The 21,792-nt window shown below is 36.7% G+C and overlaps 1 protein-coding gene across 1 annotated transcript; it reads right to left on the bottom strand.

Moving 5' to 3' along the window:
• Window positions 1-716: 716 nt before the first annotated feature.
• Window positions 717-8,359, bottom strand: slc15a5 (solute carrier family 15 member 5; the record flags this gene model as incomplete). Its single annotated transcript, XM_084397651.1, has 9 exons — window positions 717-935; window positions 1,015-1,123; window positions 1,240-1,371; window positions 3,929-4,117; window positions 5,379-5,565; window positions 5,666-5,886; window positions 6,233-6,402; window positions 6,929-7,151; window positions 8,005-8,359. 9 exons carry the CDS (start codon window positions 8,357-8,359, stop codon window positions 791-793), a joined length of 1,731 nt encoding a protein of 576 aa, XP_084253777.1. The 3' UTR covers window positions 717-790.
• Window positions 8,360-21,792: the final 13,433 nt, after the last annotated feature.

The raw sequence follows: 21,792 nt of genomic DNA on the forward strand, positions 1-21,792 counted from the left end.
AGTTGAAATTAAGACTTTAAAAATAAATTTTGCCATCTAAACATTGTGACATACTAGGATGTCAAATATGACACAAAAAAGTTGGAATTATGATATACAGTCATAATTATGACATACTAAGTGACAATTATAAGATTAAAAAGTTACAATTATGAGATAAAAATGTGAAACTATGACATTTTATGTCATAATTATGACGTTTTGTCATATTTCGATTTAGTACGTCATGATTTTGACTTTCCATCTCATAAATATGAATTAGTAGCCTATGTCATAATACACATACTTTTCATGTCATAATTACAATTTACTAAATCATGATTTATTTATTTTAATATGGCAGAAGTGGACTTCCATCGTAAAAGCCTCAATCAAATTTCAAGCTTTGTTCACAAAAAAAAAAAAGTATCATCCCAGCAAACATAAAAAAAATTGTTCCAAACGTTTTTTTCCCCAATGGAATAAATATGAAAGATGTCAGTTTTTTTCACATTATGGATATGTTTTCAGAACATTGCAGAAACGTATTTAGAAACGTTTCCTTATGTTGTAGAAACGTACATACTTCACATGCCAAAACTACCATGTTTTTGTTTTGTAACATGGTTTCCGCCATTGCTTTTTGAGTCATTAACATAGTAATTCATATATACCATAAAATAACTTTATTTTTTGAATACATCTAAATTGCATTATTTACAGATCTTGCTCTAGTTCCAAGCATTGAAAATCATTGAAAATCAGTCTCTTGTGTAATGCCAGCATTACAGGGTTTGCATGTACAATGAATTCACAAGACGGTTTCCATGGACCTCAAAGTGTCCGAGCGATCCACTGTGTCATAAAAGCGTAGACAGGCCTTGTACTGCAGGAGTTTCTCAGTCAGGTGACTGTGTCCCACCCCGCTACTCATTTCCACGCTCAGATCTGTGTACCTGCCCAAAAACATTATAAAGAGTCCTGTAAACACTCAAATGTTTCATTATTATGTCATATTCAAAGCTTGAACCGTACCTTTGTGATATTCTCCAAAACACCAGTGTGTTTATAGTCATTAATATGGCCAGCGTAAAGAAAAACCTCTCCATGTTGCCACTGCCAAGGTTATTAGGATAGAAGTTTCCTGTAATTGTAAAACACAATCTTTTCATATTAAATGCGAGTTCATGCTCTAAGACGTCACGTCTACTTTGCACCACGATAGCAAGTTCAACATTTTCAAGAGAGATGTACGTTTACCTCCAGACACAAAATAAAGGAAGTGAATGAGGAAAGCTCCTAGAAAGCAGCCACCTCCGTATGAGAGGGTTAGGAAATGCAAGGAGACGCCTCTAAGGTTGCTGGGAGTCAGACAGAAGGAGATGAGAGAGCCTGAGCAGAGGAACAGGAGAGACGGGTGAGTTTGGTGAATTCCTGACTAATTATTGGAATTAGAATATATTGTATATAATTGTAATTTTCACTCAGAAATTGCTAGTATATTTCACAAATAATTGCAAAGAAATGGCAAATTACATAAATAACACATTGAACACTCAAATAATCAACACTCAAATTTTAAAGTGATGCTGTTTTTTTTTTTCAACAAAAATAACTGAATTGATTTGGCACCCCGTTTAATAGCACTTTAAATAGATACTTCACCCAAAAATTAAAATTCTGTCATCATGTAATCACCCTCATGTCCTTCCAAACCCGTAAGACTTTGTTTAATCTTCAGACCACAAATTAAGAGGTTAAATTAAAGTCCCCCTGTGGTGAAAATCAAGCTTTTAATGTTTTTTTTTGTTTGTTTTTTTATGTCTATGTGGTGTTTTTAATATGCTTCAAGACAAACCATGTGCAAATTCATAAGTCAACACCATTGCTGAGTATTTTCTCCTTAAAACCACTGTGATCTCAAAAATACGGTTTGAAATCGCTGGTGTTTCTGACGTCACAAACTACCTTGTAACCAATCAAGTCAACGTGATCGTCAACGAGTAGAGGCGGGGCTAATTTGCGTATTCCGCGTATACTAAATGAGGCAAGGGTGTAGAGTTACATTCAAGCTATTATAAGAAAAAAAAAATATTTCAAGGAAAAAACTTTTAAATGTGTCATTTTGGTGATCAAAGATGAGTTTTAAGGGATAAAATTATTGTTTTTTGTCCTTCCATTGAAAGTCCAGGTGACCAAAACTTAAACGTACAGTATGTAATTTTTTTCGCCGCTAGGGGTCGCTAACCTCTTAGAATAACAAAGGCGTAGTTTGATGACGCAACATTTGCTATGAATTATGGATCTTGTCGTCAACGTCAAGCCGACCGATCTAATAATGTTTATGGATGAGTGAATACATCTATGTTTTTATCATGACATGATATGAAGCAGTTCGGGATTGCTAAGAGACAGCTATCAGCTCCACACGCGACGCGAGTCCCGCGGATATAAAAGGAATATGGACATTTCATTCTACCGAACTACACGCAAGTGCAGAATTACAACTCACAGGTCAGTTTATTAGACAAATTAAACTTGTGAGGTAACGCAGCGCTGTTTCACTTGGTCTAACATTACACTATCACACTAAACTGCATTTGAATGTGTTGAAATTTATGTGTTAGTTTGTCTGTATGAGACTAGCAGTAAGCTAGATCAACATTAGAATAACATACAGATCATATTCTAACATTTTATCATTGTTGAACTATATAACATTGATTAGTTTTATGTAAATGTGCTCACCTGTTTAATAAAGTACATGTAGGAGCGGTCGAAGTCTCGGACGTGGAGCTCTCGTTTATATACTGTCTATGGGCGCTCTCGGCATCTCGAAAACACTGCGCTGATATTAATTCTTGTTTTAGTTCTCCTTTTTTATCCAAAGTCTGCTTGCCATGGTCCATAATGTTTGAACGAAACAACAACAGCGTGCAAATAGACATTGCGAACTACACAATTGTCCACGTTAGTCGCCTTGGTTACTATCAGAGGGCTCTGGTTCATAGCTCTGGTTGCTATGGCAGTACGAGCGGAAACCAGGGAGAACGCGGATATGACGCCATTGACGGCGACAAAACGGAAATAAAGAAACGGGACGTGTCTTCGAATTAAATTACAAATTTTTCCTGGTTTGAAAGTTGTTGGAAACAGTCAGGATAATGTAAGTACACAACTAAAAAATATATATAACATAGATATAGTGATTTTTGCTATTTTTAAAGCAAAAAAGTTACATATTGTGCCTTTAAATGGGACCTATTATGCCCCTTTTTACAAGATGTAATATAAGTCTCAGGTGTCCCCAGAATGTGTCTGTGAAGTTTCAGCTCAAAATACCCCACAGATAATTTATTATACCATGTTGCATTTTTGAGTGGAAGGAAAAACATGCTGTTTTCTTGCATGTATCTTTAAATACAAATGAGCTGCTGCTCCCCGCGCTACTTTGCAGAAGAGGGCGGAGCCTTTACAGCTCGTGCCTTGGATACTAAAAAATAACAAAACATCTGTTCGGTTTTGATTATCATCTCTATCGCGGTCACGCTCATGTGACATTGCAGTCCTTCATCATCATGAAAGTTTATTATCTGCATGCGTTTTAAAGCCGTATCAGTCTAAATTTCTGATACATGTTTTTTTTTAGCACACACATCCGAAGCACGCGCACAGAAAGCTGGATGTCAGATGGCGCATCCCATGAGTATTAAACTAAGTTCTCTTTAATGTCTTATTGCGCTAAAACTGCCAAATACACAAAAGGTTATGTCAAGAACACACCTGAGTTTACCTCTCAGGTTTCATTAAAAAATATGTGTTTTGAAGATTAACCAAAGTCTTGTTGGTTTGGAACAACATGAGTAAATTATGACAGATATTTCGTTTTTGGGGGAACTATTGTTATGGTTACTGTATATATTTTAGAAAGTGAATTGAGAATATTTACACGCTGGTGTTACGAAGGCCTCTGCCACTCCCAGTAAAATGTACTGGGGCGTAAGCTGGAAACAGGTCATAGAGGACACCTGCAGGACCTCTCCCGATAGTGTCTGCTCCACTTGTGGATAATGCTTCCTGTGGATTTCTGAGATCCCTGCCAGTAGTGCTGAGAGAGCTGCACAAGCATGACCCATAGCTGTAGGAATATGAAATATAAAGTCTATTGTCTATAGTGTAGCGATGTATGAAAAACAGCTCACACAGAAGTCACTTTCAAAGCAAGCAGCTTTCTGTTGGTCAATGTGGCGAATTTGCGTAACCAACTTGAACACGTTACGAAATCTTTCACCCTCGCCAGAACGCGTGGATTCCTATTGAAATGACTGGATTTTGTCTGAGAAAATTTGACATGATGCAAGTCGGCATGAAACGGAAGTTACGATAGTATTTTCTTCCTAATTGTGATGTATATCCGAGTGTAACAGTAAAATTGTAGGGCGGGACTTGATTTTGTGCATCGGGAATTGATTGAATGGTTGTGGTTTGCTATTGGTCGATCTCATGTGATTGACAGGTTGTCCCGCCCTCGTGCTAGTAAACACATCATGGTGTTTTTGGTGACATGGTGACTAGGTTGACTTGGCAAATCATTAATTGTAGTTAGCAGAAGTGTTTCTAGCCTTTCGTCAGTACTGGGGTACAGGCCCCCCCCCCCCCATCAAAAAACTATGCTGATATGTTTTTTTAATACTGTTTTGGATATAAATGGATATAGATCATCTTTACCTGCAGTATAAAGTCATTCACATGCTACACACACAATTAATGTCACTGACAAGTGATAAGGCATTTCCCAGTTTCCTTTCCTAGGGTTAATATCCACCTCATCCATCTCTTTAAAAAATGTTTTATACGTTTTATACTGCAACAAATTATATGATCAATAAGTTATGACTACATATGTTTTTACAGTGCTTTAACTCATCAAAATAATTTAAGCAAATTTAAACTTTTTTATGTTATATTATTACAAAAATATTTTTTGTTTTTGTCAGTTTAATGTAATTTAAGTTGAAATGACTTAAACATCCAAGTTGACTGTACTTCATTTAAGGCTTTAACTTTTTTTTTTTTTTTTTTACAGTGTACTTGGGTGTACTTGGGTGTGAGAAAGTACTGCAGATGATTCAGAATGTAAGTGAACTTGCCCTAATCTAAAAGAATTGTGAACAATTTCAGAGCTTTTTCAAACTCGTGATCATTTGCAAATATGAGCTCGTTAGTTCTGATTCTAAACAACTGATAGAAAACATGATTCTCAGGCCAGCATACATTTATCTTCATTGACACATGAGGATTTATCTTTAATTTTTTTACTGGGGCACAGCGATATTTTACTGCAGCTCGTGCCCCAGTAAAAAGGGTGTAGCGACGCCCCTGGTAGCTAGGATGCTCACTTATAAATGTGGCTGGTGAGGGCAGTATTTTCTTTGGAGACTGGTAGCAGGTGTGCACGAGCTCCAGCAGTGGTGCTAAGATCAACACCGGCAGAATACTGATGACCTTCATCACTGCTACTGGCAGGAGAAAACCGTTGAGTTTTAAGTTGGAATGCATAGTCTGCAGATAATAGCCAGATGGAATCTGTTAAAAGAATTGTAATAGAGATATTACAAAAGCTAATTTCTGAAACAAAGACTTTGTAAACAGCTAAGCATTAAGCTGCATTTTGCTACACACTCGCCTGGGTGATGCAAGCTCGATACAAAAGCTGAAGTCCAAAGAGAGGGAAAAGTTTGACTAGGATCTTGACGTTTTCCACACTGGTCTCACTGTAACAACCCCCATTGTTTTCCTTGGCACGGTCTAGCCAGTTGGCAACATCTCCGCTCAAATGGCGGTAATGGAGACAGCACATTTTAAGAGAGTTCAGGAACACACCGAGTGTAGTTAGCAAGGAACTGCCTGTTTTTCCACAGAACAAAATTACAAGTTGTTAAGGAACAAAGTTCAACATTTATGATAATAAGAAATTTCTCTTTGAGCAGCAAATCATCATATTAGACTGTTTAATACTGGAGTAATGATGCTGTAGTATTGGAGTACTGGAGTATTCATCACAGTAATACATTACATTTGAAAATATATTCAAATAGAAAATAGTTATTTAAATTTCTAATATTTCACAATATTACTGTTTTACTGTATTGTGATCAAATAAATGCAGACTTGATGAGTATAAGACATTTTTTTTAACCCAACTACTATGAAACAGTAGTGTGTATGCATAATGAATGGCATTGTTAACTACCTTTATATGGACGGAAAGTGAGCTTGTTGCGCACCATGTGTATGGCAATGAGGGCGAGGAGAACAGAAGTGAAAGGGATGAGAAAACACAGGTTTTTGGCAACTGACTGCTGAATGTAGGCAATCCCCAAAAAAACAACTGTTGAATTCAGGTTGACCAGCCAGTAAAACCTGTGGTAGACAGCGGCAGCATTTGAAACTATTGTACAATGCATCTTAAAGGTGCACTCAGTAATTTCTTCCCCATTTAAAACCTTTTTACATAAAGAAATATATAGTACTTTTTAAAATAGTTATTAAAATGATTATTAAATACTTTAATCTAATAAAAAAAAAAAAAAAATTCACATAGAGGGGGTCTACTAATGGAGGCCGCCATTTTGAGATCACACTATCAGCTGAATGCTAGTCACTTTATTTCAGTAATCCTGTTTAGAGACATTTGTTTACGAAATGAATCATGGCGAATGTGTTTAGCACATTTCTACAATATCATCATTAACTGTAAACTTTTGCTTTTTTACATCCACACAGTATAAGTAACGTATAAGTATGTCAGTATAAGTAAAAGATGATTGCCTTATCTACCAGCACAACAAAGAGAAACTAGTGAGAGCACCTTAAAACGCATGATGTGTTGACAAGAACAGCAAATTCTGTGTCCAGATTGTACAATAATAGAAATTTAGCATCTTACCAGTTGAAGAAGGACAAAAGCTGGTGTCGATCACAACCTTGAAGGTAATATGCTGCCATTGGGCAGAGGATGGCACGGATGCCACCAATGCCAAGTGCCACAGCGACAAGCCCCGTGTAGAATAGTATGTGTTGCTCGTGCGGCTCAAGTTGATGCACAATATTGTGTGTGTTTATATAGAAATCCTCAAAAGGGAATGCGACGACAGGAAGCAAGGCGGTTCCTATAAAAATGAACCAACAACACTCTGAAAAAAAGGTTCAATATAGAGCTCAAGGGTTCTTGACTCAATTTTAAAGAACTCTTTATGCCAAAAAGGTTTGGTTTCACTTTATTTTGATGGTCCCTTTTTAACACGTTCTGTTGACTATAAGTAACGTTGCACCTACATGTCTACTAACTCAGAGTGTTGGTAGAGAGTATTAATAGACTGGTGAGTTAGGGTTAGAATAAGTTGACATGTAGTTGCACAGTTACTTATACTCAGTAGAATGTCTATTGGGGAACCAACACAATAAAGAGTTAGCAGATATTAAACAGACACTCTACTAATACTCTAATGATAATTAGTTGACATGTAGATGCAAAGTTACTTATAGTCAACAGAATGTTCAAAAGGGACCATCAAAATAAAGTGTTACCAAAGGTTCTATAAGGGTAAATGTCTTAAATGATTGCATATTTTAATGTTTAATGGGTTATTTCATTTTTTTCTAGTGATTAAAGAATGTTTACAAGCTGTTTGAATCATAATTCAAACCAAATCAATAAATTAAAACTAATACCATAAATGATCCCATGATGGGAATCCCTAAAATGAAAGGTTCAATATTGTACCCTTTCTTAAGAGTCAGTTATCCAGTTTTCATGAACAGTTTTCCTAGACTAGGACCAAACTAGCCTAAACCAGTTTGGACCAGCTGGTTATTCAAGCATGGTTTGTTATATAGCAATACTTAGCTTCTAGTGCAACTCCAAATGAAAACAAGTGGCTTTGAGTACAAGATGAGTTAGATGCTAAAGAGAAATGATATGCATATATCTACCAAGGTTTCACTGTATTGGCAACCACTAACCGAGGAAATGAAGGAGTGCACAAAAACAGAGAACTGTTGTCCTTCCCAAAAACGTCTCAGCAAACCATCCCACAAGAACAGGTGTAAGTATGCTGGCTCCCACAAAGCATGTGTTCACCATGGCTGCTTGGTAACTGCTGTATCCCAGCTTGATGGTGCAGAAAAGGATCATATTGCAAACAATCCCAAAGAAGGTGAACCTCTCAAAAAGCTCCACGAAAAGTACACAAACGATCACCTGCAGCTTCTTACGAGCCTTGTGCGGCTTGCTGACCGTCCCACTGGGATATCGAGATTTGCAGATCCCATGATGGAGGTGGCCGTCGTGTCTGTCGAAAGCATCTACGGGAGGCATGCTGCTTCTAGAGATCTTCCTGTGGAAGTGAGGTTAAGTGCCCCGTCTCCATTACTAGAGAGCAAGACAGGCAATTCCTCACAACCTTGTGAAATCTTGTGGAGGCCTTACAACAGAGCCTTAGCAGCAACCGGCTCACGTGTCTCCTGACTGAGGTTTCTGGGCATTGTTCACGGACTGCCACTAATGTATTGAACTTCTCAGTCGCTTGTACTTTGTGCGTGGTCAGTCTCCGGTCGATTCTCATTAAGATGGCTGATGATGATGCAAGTGATTTCAGAGATGTGAGACATACTTTTGTAATGAATGCCTTTAGAGAATCAGGGAAGAACGTGCCATGCTTTCCATGTAGAGAAAAACTGGTTTAAGTTTTGGATGCATTGAAATTACCATCAAATATATTTGGTTATCTCGCAGTTTTACAAGGATGAAGAGTTATTTTATCAGGCAAGACTTTTTTGTTTGTTTGTTGCATTATAGTGTAGGACTGGACCCTGTGGAGCCATGCATATATTTTAATGCTTGTTTATTAAGAACCTAATGATATGTCTCTCAAATTCATTTCACAAGCATGTATCAACGTGGTGCTAGCAAATGAAAGATAATTAAACTTTGAAGGACGCAAGGTGCCGCTAGTATATAACACCCCACTGTGAAAGGTGGCTTAGAGGCAGGGCCAAGTGTCACACGTGAAATACGAAATTCCAGTCCCATCATGCTGTCTGTCTTTTTAAGTAAGATAATATGTTTTTGTTGTTTTTGTCATTTTATATTATAGTGATTATTGTCTCCAGTTTGATGTTGAATTGGTTAATTTGAATCAAAAAAGAAAATATGTATTTGTTTATTTTCTCCAGATTGATGTTGAATTGGTTTATTTGAATCAAAAGAGAAAATATTTATTTATTCATTTAATTTTTCCAGTTTGATGTTGAATTTATTAATTTGAATCAAAAGTGAAAATAATATTGATATATCCATCCATCCAGTTTTATTTTAATTTATTAATTTGAATCAAATGCGAAAATAATATTTATATATCCATCCATCAATCCAGTTTGATGTTGAATTGGTTTATTTGAATAAAAAGGGAAATATTTATTCATTCATTTTTTAAATCCAGTTTAATGTTGAATTTTCTCATTTGAATAAAAAAAGAAAATATTTATTTATTTTATTTTTCTTGTTTGAAGTTGAATGTATTTGAATAAAAAAAGAAAATATTTATTTATTAATTTAATTTTCAAAGTTTGATGTTGAATTTATTCATTTGAATCAAAGAGAAAATAATATTTATTTATTTATTTATTTATCCATCCATCCAGTTTGATGTTGAATTGGTTGATTTGAATCAAAAGAGAAAATATTTATTCATTTTCCCCAGTTCAATTTTGAATTTGGTTAATTTAAATTAAATAGTTATTTATTATTTACTTATGTTGAATTGGTTAATTTGAATTATAAATTAAACAAATATATAATACATATTATTTATTTATAAGTTTGATATTAAATGTGATCATTTGAATCAGTTAAAATATTAAATACATGAAATAATAATAATTTTATTTTCTCTAATTTGATGTTGAATTGAATTAGAATAAAATAAAATAAATATAAAATATAATTTTTAGATTTATTTATTTTCTCCAGTTTAATTGGTTAATTTGAATCCATTTTAGTTATATTGTTGTCCTAATTTCAGTCTTTATTGAAATGTGGTTGTCAATCTATGTGAATTTCTTTGGAAAGTCTCTTTGAATCTGTGGTCTTTGGCCTGTGGCCATATAGCATCACATACTCTCTGTTCTGGATGGCTACGGTGTGCTGGGCTTGAATATTTCTGCCTGAGCTCACCAATTATATGAGTGGAGAAAAGACCACACTGGTGGTGCTGACTGGGCGTGAATACGACTCAAAGCTAGCAGAGCTATGCTGAAAAGAGAAAGAAAACCGGTAAGCAGAGAGAATACAGACTCTGTGTGGTGCATCGGTGACTGAGGCCACAGTTTGGTTGCCATGGATCCAACCCTGAGTTTTGTGATTGAGCATATACATATAAACAACAACAAAATAAAAACCTTCGGAGAGACTTTCTGTTCACATTTTTATGACATGAATTGGTGCGCATTCCTGTTTGTTTTAACATGCGGTTGTAAATATGATCATAAATACGCACAGTAGATATCATGGATGCCTTTTTGATGTTTTATTCATCAATTTACATAAAAAACTTTAGTGCATCTGAGCTGTATTTTGTAATACGGGAATTATTCCTCTAGAGGGCACTATTTAAGTTGGCAAGACATTGTAAATAGATTACTGTGAGCTTGTGTAGGATTTAAAACACAATTAGAGACTCTTTGATTTGTTGATTTCATAGCTATAGTGGATGTGACTGTAAGCTTTAATGTTTGGTTAAATATGTCTATACGCTCATATTTTATCATTATAGTGGCTTTTTTTTAAATGTGGCTTTATGTAAATGCATGTTTCTTGGTATATATTTAGAAAAGCTGTATGCAGAGCTAAGTGGTCTATAATTGAGAGAAAGTTTCCCAGGTTGTTTCTTGTAATTAAAAAAAAATCTTTTGGTTGTTTACATGGAATAAAGTTCGGCCACTCTGGGTTATAAGATGCAAAGCATTCACAACAATTATTCAGATTGAATCAGATTGAAAAAAACTGCTTTGCAAAACACTCCAGTGTCAAATGCTAAGACGTTGCTTGTTCTAGTCTGACTTGTAGGTTACAGGTCAAACATTTTGAATCACTTCAGTCTCACAACACAGCTTTAAATGACATGCGTGAATTCCCTGCATTCGCTTTCACACACTCTCAAGAGCTTTTCTGCTTGTAAATACGACTTCAACTAAAGAGCGCCTTTCCAATGCATCCTTGAAACTGCATGCATTTTTTCGCCTTTACTTCTATACATAAGGAAACAGAGATCACTTCTCTATGGTGGAATAGCAGTAAAAGGATGAAGGGCTCTAATTAGCAAGGTGGCTTTTGATTCGTGCCACAGAATGGCTGGTGTAAATGCACAGGGCAAGAAGATTAGGCGGTTTGCTAGGTGACGTACGCCCAGACACTTTTTTCGCCTACTGGAAGCCCGGTCATTGAGACTGAGGAGCCTTGGGGTGTTAAGCTGCTGGGTGCCAAAAGGACTGTTGTATAGAGTGACAATAGGGCTCCCTGGGCCCAGACAGAGGATGTGATAGGGGAGCTAATGCATCCTCTTGGAGAAGGCCCTGGGTGCTAGAGGAGAAGTGAGGCAAGCCAAGTCTTCTCTATTTAAAATGTGCAGCACTCAACCTCGGTGCGTACTGGGATTTATTTTATAGGTAGTTATAATAATGTGGCCAAATTAGAAATGTAACTGCATTTTAAGTATCATACTTTGATGTTTTAAAGTGCCCCTATGCTTTTTTAGACATTCAGACATTAGTGTATTATCTTGCTGTTTGTGAATGTAAAAGGTCTGCAAGGTTTCAAAGATCAAAGTGCATGATAAATGGAGTTATTGTTTCAGAAAACATTGAACCGATTCTGAACTGCCTGAAACGAGTCAAGATTCCAGTCTTACTTCCTGCACAACAAATTTGTATAATACCACATATGGTCCTCATTGGCTGCTCGTCTATTTTGACCCTCAAACATTGTAATTGTAGCTGAGGCCTGGACGAGTCTGGTTCGTGTTGTTAATAGAAGTGGAGGAGACACTTTTTTATGCACAGTGAAAGCAAATCCATCCAGCCATTGTTACAGCTCGTATCACTGTGTATCAAGTGCTGAGGAAGATCCGGAGCTGAAATTCAGATATGGTTATGGACGTTTAGTTTCCAACACACACTGTAAGCTGTAGACCGATCACAACAGCCTGGGCCATCTGACCAATCAGAGCAGAGTTGACCAATCACAACAGACTGGGCCATCTGACCAATCAGAGCAGAGTAGACCGACCAATCACAACAGACTGAGCCATCTGACCAATCAGAGCAGAGTAGACCAATCACAACAGACTGGGCCATCTGACCAATCAGAGCAGAGTAGACCGACCAATCACAACAGACTGAGCCATCTGACCAATCAGAGCAGAGTAGACCGACCAATCACAACAGACTGGGCCATCTGACCAATCAGAGCAGAGTAGACCAATCACAACAGACTGAGCCATCTGACCAATCAGAGCAGAGTTCTTCCTTTTACTGTATATCTCATGTGCATTGTTTCTGTGATAGAAATTTTGCATTCGATCACAAAATGTTTGAATGTTTCCCTCAAGAAACTTTGAGTTTGCTTTCAAAGAACACACAAGTTTTGCAAGGGAACGCAAAGTTTCTCAGGGGAAAAGCAAAACATTTGCGAGAGAAAGCAAAAGCATTAACAGATCATTCTTCCTCCCATCTCGTATTTTTTTTCATCACAATGTCCCTTTAGGGGTTCCATAATGGATAAATCATGTATAATAAATACTGCAATATTCCATAAAATCCCCCAAAAAAATCAATTTTGATTTCATGGGGACTTTAATGACATTAAAGACTTTACTTTTATTTTTAGTAAAGCAACCCCATTCAGCATAACAGGTGAAGTCCAATTCCGAAGTTAATGATTCTTAAGAGGCAGTTCTTTTTTGGGAATCAACACAATGAGAACAAATGACTTACTCTGAAAATCGATACATTTTTAAATATTAACATTTATTATTTTCTATTATTATATAGTGAGATTTTTACTTATTTATTTATTTTTTACGTTCTATATAATATTTATTGTCAACTCTGCAGTCCTTATTACCGCACTTTTGTGAAACTGCATTGCTTTACTTGCATTTGTTTTAAGACCCAGAGGTCTCACTAACCATAAAACTTTACCCATCCCTGAGCGAGGGAGTTTGAGTTAGTTAGTGCATATGCTGGGGCTGATTGTGAAGAGGAATGCCATTGAATTTGAACCTTTTTTTCACGCGCAATCCTCTTTTGTGCGCTAGCTAAGGAAATCCATTGTGCAGCTGGACACCCTGAGAAAGAGGGAGCTCAGAGCCGTTGTCTGCAGATGCTTCTGCTCGGCCCCGGGAGCTGAATGGGGTGAATAGCATCGGAAACAGCCATACCCAAGCAAAACAATACCATTGGGCAGCTTTGAAGATTAAGAAATTAGGGATGGGGAGACTGGGGCGTAATTACAAATGCTGTTTCATTGTATTTGGATATGCATATGTTTGTGTGCAAGTATTTTGTTGGGAACTCTCTATTTCGCATAGGTTTCCCAATTTCCGTACAGTATGTAAATGGAATGGTTGTTCCAAAGCACTTCAGCGGGGATTGTTGAAATGCTCCAAATGTACAACTCTTCTGATTCGCCGGTTTCTTTCCTCCAGTGCGAAATCAAAAGGAACGCAACAACTGGCCTTTACCTCACCGTTCTCCTGTTGCTAGGAAACCCTCGAGCACCGCTTGAGTTCCTTTTCTTTTTAAGGTCTACTCCACTCGCCACATTTTTCTTTAATTGAAGACAGCTTACATATGAGAGGAAAACAATTAGCGCTTTGAATACTTTGTTTGCTGTTTGTCATGGTCGTACTGCTCACCGCCTCGCCAGCCTGGTGGCTCTGTTGTGATATAAGAACAGAGTCAACATCTCATTTGAGCCGCTAAGTGCGTTTAATTGAAGGACTTAACCGCTCACGGCACATCACATCTGTAAGAGCTGTAGATGTAAACTTTCTTATTGCTGGACAATGGGCTTGTGTTCTCATTCAAATTTTGTAGGCTTGCAATGGATGTTTAGTGCTTTGTTCTGTTCAGTTGGCTGCCATGTTACAACGATTGGCCACTCAATGACCAAACTGATAGATTTTTGCCTCTGCTACACTATTTTATTATAAATAAGTGTTATTCAGTGGTTCTTGATTGCAATTTAAGTTCTGCACATATTATTTATTTTGACTGTATAATGTTTTTGCTGTCCATAAAATCAGAAGGGAATTAATTAACCGTATAAACACAAACCAAATATTATGAAATATAAGCTACTGATTTTTATGTCTAGCAGTGACACCTGTGGACTGGAATGTGTATAAGGGGTCAATGGCCAAAAACAGGTGGAAATTCATATTCACAAAATTCACACTATGATTGGCTGATTACCCTGTCATTGTGATAAAGCCCGTATCTCAGACTTGAATTGGTCAAATTTTTGTAATTGAATGGACTGATTAAAGAGTAAAAGGGTCACTCACTCTGAATCAAAACTTGAAATGGTGATGATGGTTTTTAACACACTCAGCTCAGGTGCAGTTCAGTGATCATGTGATCACACCTGTAGTGTTTACTGAGGATTTATTGACTAATGATCTGAAAAGAAGGTGCAAATTATAAAAAAATTGTAGTTGCAATATGAAAAAGATTCAAAAATACATAAAACTTTGGTGTGTTTTAATAATTAATATTAAATGAAAATAATTTAAAATAATATATTAATAAATATGTATTTAAATAAATATTGTGTTAACAAATATTAATAAGAATATGAATAAGTTCAAATAAGACCTAAACTACTATTAGTTCTAAATTATTATTTATATATGAAATATTATGTATATGTTATGTAATGGTTATATATTGTAGCCTATATTATGTCTATATATTATATCTACATATGAATGTACTATAGTTATATATTCAATTTATATTGATATATTTTGCATTGTGTATTATATTTTACTATAGTTATGATACCTGTTTAATTTTCCTTGTTTGCTGTTTAAGGACTTTTATTGTATTCCTGTGTCTAATTGTAGGCGCTTCGTAGTTCTTTTGTTAATTGGTTTCCCTTGATTGAATTCCCAGATGTGTCTTGTTTCCTTGTTATCTGGTTAGCTCCTCTGTGTATAAATAGCCCCTTGTTTCAGTGAGGTTTTGACAGTCGTTGTCTTTGCATGGCCAGTAAATTTCGCGTTTGCTTTGTTTTTTGTCCTTCGTTTATAAATTACTGTTAGCAATAAGATCCAGCCTCTCCTTTTCCCTGCATCGACCATGACTGACCTTAATATGGATCTAGCAGTAGTATTGCCACCTTTCTCAGGGTGACCGCTCCCTCAAGGACCACACCTGGGAATTTCTGGACCTAGCACATCAAACTGACTTTCCAGACAAGTCTCTCATTGTTTTCTCTCTCATTGTCACTTTGGAGTCAATGAACCACTAAAATCTCAGCTCCTCTGTGATGATCCTTGAGGGAACTTTGCAGACTTTTTTGAACAGGCTTTGTTGCTGAGCGAATCTTCCCCTAAACAGGAGGAGGATGCACCTCAAGCTCTGGTGGCCACGCACCTTACGAGCCAGCATCATCCCAGTCACTGGATCCGTCTCATGGCAGACAAGACTTGCATCCAGTGTAGTGGACCCTCCACTGATGTCTGTGCGAGTGACTGGCGTCCCAAGTCCAGTGGTCCCAGCACATCCACGTCCAGTGGTCCCGAGTCCGGTGAACCCAGTGCTTCCAAGTTCAGTGGTCTTAGAGGTCTTTCCACCATTGGCTGTGCTTCCTGTAATGGCAACCACCATCTTGTGTGTTTTGGCCGCACACACTTCTCCTGCTCCTCCTGAGGCAGCGACCGCTACAGCTCTGTCCTGTTATGGCCAAGGATGCCGTCTTTCAACCCTTTGCCTGTCCTGTTATGGCCAAGGAGATCATTTATGAACTCTCTACCTGCCCTGCCATGCCCAAGGAGGGTCTTCACTTCTGCCTGCTCCACCTTAGTCTCCTGGTCCGCTATGGTAGTTTTCAGCTCCGTCTAGGTGGTCTCCTGCTCCGTTGTGGTGGCCTCCTGCTCCACCCTGGCCACCTGCTCCTTCGACTCTGCCCTTGCTCCATGATCCGCCTCAGTCTTCAGGCCCTCTTCCACTCCACGGGCCTAGTCCTCAATCCCTCCCCCATTCCGCCTCTGCTCCACCACCCTGCTGGACTTTTATTTGTTGCAGAGCAGGGGTGTCCAATCCTGCTCCTGGAGGGCCACTGTCCTGCAAAGTTCAGCTCCAACCCCAATTAAACACATCTACATTAGACTGAACCAATTGTGTGAACTTTTAAAGGTTCTCATATAGCATAATAGGAACTTAAAAAGCTCCAGACTGTGAAACCCTTTATTGAACCTTAAATCTAGATGGATTAAATGGTTAAGACATTATGTGTTTGTATTACAGTGCTGCATTTTAAAATAGTTCATCTATTTCTATTGTAATGTTTTCTGAACACCAGTAAAAGTAAAGCAGTGATAGTAAAGAGCAAGCAATAGAAACACAGAGCGAGTGACATAAAGAAAGCAGTGACAGAACAAGACAGATAAAAGCGAGGTAGGAATGGAGTCAAAGAGTCTACGTCTCGAATCGCCTTTCTTTTGCCCCCATATTGCTGAGATCCAAAGTTTGTGTGTGAGTGTGTATGTGTCGACTGTCCCCCATCGGGAGGCTGAGACGTGAGTCTGGGTTTGGCTGCGCCACTGAAGCTCAGATAAAAGGCACTCACTGCTCCCTCTCCTCTTTTCTCTCACAGGGCTCCAGGAACCTGATGTCATTTGGAAGTACTTTGATTTAAAGCCTCTGTTCGAGACTGTGAAGGAGCGTTTTGTTCTGCTGCTGGTATGTAGAGAGCTCCACGCTGCAGTGGACCCAACTCCGGACCTGGACAAAATGAGTTTGGGAAATAAGGCTTACACTTGTACACACCGGCCTGGTTGCATTCTGGGCTGCACAATGACAGTTAATCTTCATAAAGTGTGAATGGTAACCATGGGTCTGCAAACTGACAATGGCTCTCTGGGATTTCCAATGCTGATGCTGCATCAAAACTCTGAAAGCATTGGCACTGGATTAGCACCCAAGCAATTTCCAAATTATTGTCGGGGACGGCAATGACGGTTTTCGGGAAAACGCGGTCTGTGGTGGCGGAAAGCTTAACAACTGCATCCAAAACATATCAGGCATTGTGGCCTTTGAAGAGATCGGTACAACCCCCCTATACAGGGCTTCCTAATCAGCAACTTTCCCAGCATTTAACCTCACTTTGGCTCAGTGACAAAACACTGTTGCCCTTCATATTGAACTTGCCATCAGGCAAGTTACTCCATTAACATTCGGACTGACTCTAGTTTTTGACAATGTAAGTGCCAGGAGAGTAAAAGAGGCAGGTCAACACAACATTTGTGGTTCTTGCACTTTAGTGTATCAATTTCTGAGGTGTTTTTTTTTTTTTTTCAGTGTGGGGTTTGGTGTGAGAGAATTGCATTAAATATTAGACATGTATGCTTTATAGAGAAGCTCTAGAGTCCTGAAGATTATAAATTTAGCTAATTATTACTAATTTATTAATTTAAATTGGGGCCAAAAATTCTAATAGATTGTTAATTTACAACAATCATTTAGCAAACAATCATTTAGCCTCAGAGTAAAACAAAATAAAAAAGTAAGTTTTGAGATATGGTAAAATATTAAATAAAGTCAGAACTTTGAGATGTAAAGTCGCAAATGTGAGATATAAAGTTGCAATTATGAGATATAAATTCACATTTTTAAATATAAAGTCTATTTTTTTTTAAATAGTTGCAAATATGAGATATAAAATTGCAATTGTGTGATATAAGTTACAAATATGACATATAACCTCCCAAATGTGAGATATAAAGTCACATTATGAAATATAGAGTAACGATTTGAAATATGTCACTTTTTTTTAAAGCAGTTGTGAAACAGTCGAAAAAGTCACATATGTGAGATGAAGTCCCAAATTTGAGAGAGACAATGACCTGGAGGCATAAAAACACACTATAGCAAACTAAAAGACAAACAGGTGTGCACTAATTAATCAAATAATTAATTGTCATGACAACTAAAGAGCAAATGGGAACATAGAACAAAGGAAACAGGAAACAAAGAGAAACATACTAAAAGTCCTTAAAAACGAAACCAAAAATAACTGTTACAGATATAGTTGCAATTATGAGATAAAAAGTTGCAACTATGAGATAAAAGGTCACGCTTCTAAATATAAAGTTTTATTTTTCAAAATAATTGTAAATGTGAGATATAATGTCCCAAATATAAAGTTGCAATTATGAGATCTATATCCCATCTTAAATAAATAACGTATTTTGTTATACTTGCATGTTAAATAAAAAAAAAAAAGATGCATAGTTGACATCAATAATGATGATTCAGAAAAGGAAGCAGTCATTAAAATCAGGCACACTGATCTCTTGCCTATGCATGCGCTGAACTGTGTAGAACTCCACAAAGATCAGCAAAGGCCACCGCTTTGAGCATTTTAGCTTTCAGGGATGTTTGCAGTGTTATCACTATAGAGCACTAAACTCTCCGGAATGTAGAATCCTGTTTTCTTGGAATCATTATGACATGTTTAGACATATTCATATTTGCCCAACAGCTATTTACTGGACACTTCGTACTGCAGAAAATATTTCCGTTCTGAATTCACGTGCAAAAAAGTAAACCGAACACCAGCGCTTATTATTTGTGCAGTGTAATCAAAATTTTAAATAACGTTCTGCATAAATTGAACAGCTTATATGTATTATTTACAAAGAAAACAGAATTTATTAACAGTGTCTTATAACTAACTTTTTATTTTTACATTTGTCTTTTCTGGTAGCTTAAATGCACCAAACATCAAAATCATTTTAAGAGTACACTCATATTAAAAGGTCATTTTTAAATAAAATTTTTACTGGATGAAATTTTTGGTTTTATAAAAAGTATTACACACAAATATATACACACATATACAAAACAATGGCTGCTCCATGGATGTAAACGCAGTTTTATAGCGGGCCCCCTTGAAACATGCAGTTTTACAACTGAAGAACAGACTCTGCATAAATTAAAGATAATCCTTGGTAAATTATGTTAATGTATTCACATGGTCTCTGCATGCGTAACATGGGTCGTTTATTACTAGTTTTGGGACCCTTTTTTTGTATTGAGTTGAACCGAAACTATAGGCTAAATGCCCTTTTAAATGAATGCAAGTCACCAAAAGACACACAATATTGAAAATAAGCACTTCTGGTTCCTTACTATGCAATCATTGAAGATGCATCTGAAAGTTATATTATCTGATAGGCCTACTTTCAATGCCGTGTATTTTTTGCAGTGCCAATCAGGGTTTGTTTGATCTGTCTAACAGTCTGAGCTCTGAGAGTTGTGCTTCTTATTAAATCGAATTCTTAATAAAAGTTTCTTCAGATAACCTACTTGTTAAGAGTGTTTGGCCTACTGTAACTCTGAAAAATGCTGGAAATAGCATATTATCACCTTCAATGTCAATAAATAATATTCAAACATTTGACAAATATCATATTTTTATGTCTGTATGCAAGGAATGAACATGTATGCCATCTGTGCTTTGGTGCATGATGATAAATAGGAATGTTGATGAGTAATAAATATAGCAAACAGTAACTGACAGAAATTAAGAATAAGTTACAAACAGTCTGTACTTTTTACTTACCCTTAGCCAAGTTCCAGTCAATGTGACTCACTCTTTGCTTTTGAATCTAATCTAACCCTGTTCAAACAAATGAACCAAGGAACATGCTGATCCCTAAGGAGTACATAATATATATAATCAAGCAGTTACATCAGAAACAGAAACTTTTTCTTAAAAACAAATATGTACCAGACCCTTTTAAAATCAGATAATCACGCTTTCCATTATCTCCTTACATTGGAAAGTATGTTCAAATGCAGTGCAAGGTATTTCTTTGTGAGGACTGTTTTCAAACCAGGACAAGAATATGTGCATCCCAGGGGGTGCGCGTGCATAAAAGGGTGCAAATATGCATATAACATCTTGTTTTTAGGGTAATTGATGATGCATTAGCTACTGTTTTACTTAACTATACTCATTCCCTCTAGTTAAGTGGTCTGAATATTGGTTTTTAGTGGTTGTTGCTTTATTTATAAATTTACAAAAAAATATTATATCAATTTATGCATGAAGTCGAGTTATTCCTCCAAAATTGAAACACACACGCCAGATTTTTTTTTTTGTGGATACATAAGATGTTGGAACAGTAACGGCCGATGTATTATAGCTGATAAATAATGGATTATTTCCTTCAGCTGAGACGCTTCAGATACGCACTGTTCGCTATGATGGTTTAGAATTGCTAGAAATATGATTGGATTCACTTCAAAAAGGAAAATACAGTTAATGCAACGTGCAGTGCAAGTCTGTCATATAGGCTACAGAAAATTATAATGAGAACATTATAATTGTGTGCTTGGGACATGGCTTTTAATGGTGAGACTTGCTGGCTCTCAAAAATTATATTAAAAAAAGTCATAAAAATGTATATTAAAATATTTAAAATATTTAAAAATCGGCTTTCAAATTTATAGAATTATCGGTTATCGCTATGACCAAAATGTTCATATCGGTGCATATATGTGATTAAAGTGTTCATGACTGTGTGACTTTTTATTACTGTACTACAAGAATCAAAATTATTCCTTAATTATAAATTCTTTTTTAAATTTATAGATAGCATTGGACATTTAATAATATATTGAGCATTGAACACATTTTTTCCCCACATTTTTCATTTCAGAAATCTGGTCACCTTACTCCACATTTCTGTGCCCACTGCGTTCAATTCCGGATGTGAAGAGTGCGGAGTGAAAGCGGAGCAGGAAGCGCTGTTTTTTGATGTTCGGAGCGTGTTTTCTCTCGCTCCAAAAGTGGAAATGAAAACTCGGAGTGGAGCTGGAGCAGAGGGAGCAGAGTGATCATAGCCGTTTGAGCGGGTATACAGGGAAAACCTCTGCCTCTCCACTCTCCACTCCATTTTATGGTGTTCCAGATCAGCTTTCAGTCTGTGAAACATGAAACGTCATTGGCCAAGTTTTGTCTGAAATGTAAGTTCCTGAACATTATCAAATTGGTGTACTAAAACAATATATGTCGCCTATTAATAACAACGCACGAAATCATGCACATGCGGCCAAATCACAGCTTTACTTATTTATAGGCTACAGCAGCAAACTTGCTTGTGTGATATTGTTTAAATTAACATCTAATTTTATGGTATACAGGTGTGATCGTTATGTTATAAAACTGTGGCTACAATTATTTATGAAAATATCTATTTTCATAGTATTAGGCTATATATAATAGTATTAGGCTATAAAATGCAGTAGTAATTTCTCATGCGATTATGAAGTGCTACCATTTTTTTAAGAAACATCCAAATGTACGTGGTTATAGTCTGTGGTTAGAATTATTTATGGTAAAACATAACTGATTTTATTTATAGTTATATGAATGTCTTTGTAAAATGTTATATAGAGAGAGTCTTACTCTTTGTAAGTGTTACTAAACTTTTTTTGTGTGTGGTGGTCTGTGGGCGG

The sequence above is a fragment of the Rutilus rutilus genome (genome assembly GCF_951802725.1).
Source record: "Rutilus rutilus genome assembly, chromosome: 23".
Lineage (NCBI taxonomy): Eukaryota > Metazoa > Chordata > Actinopteri > Cypriniformes > Leuciscidae > Rutilus > Rutilus rutilus.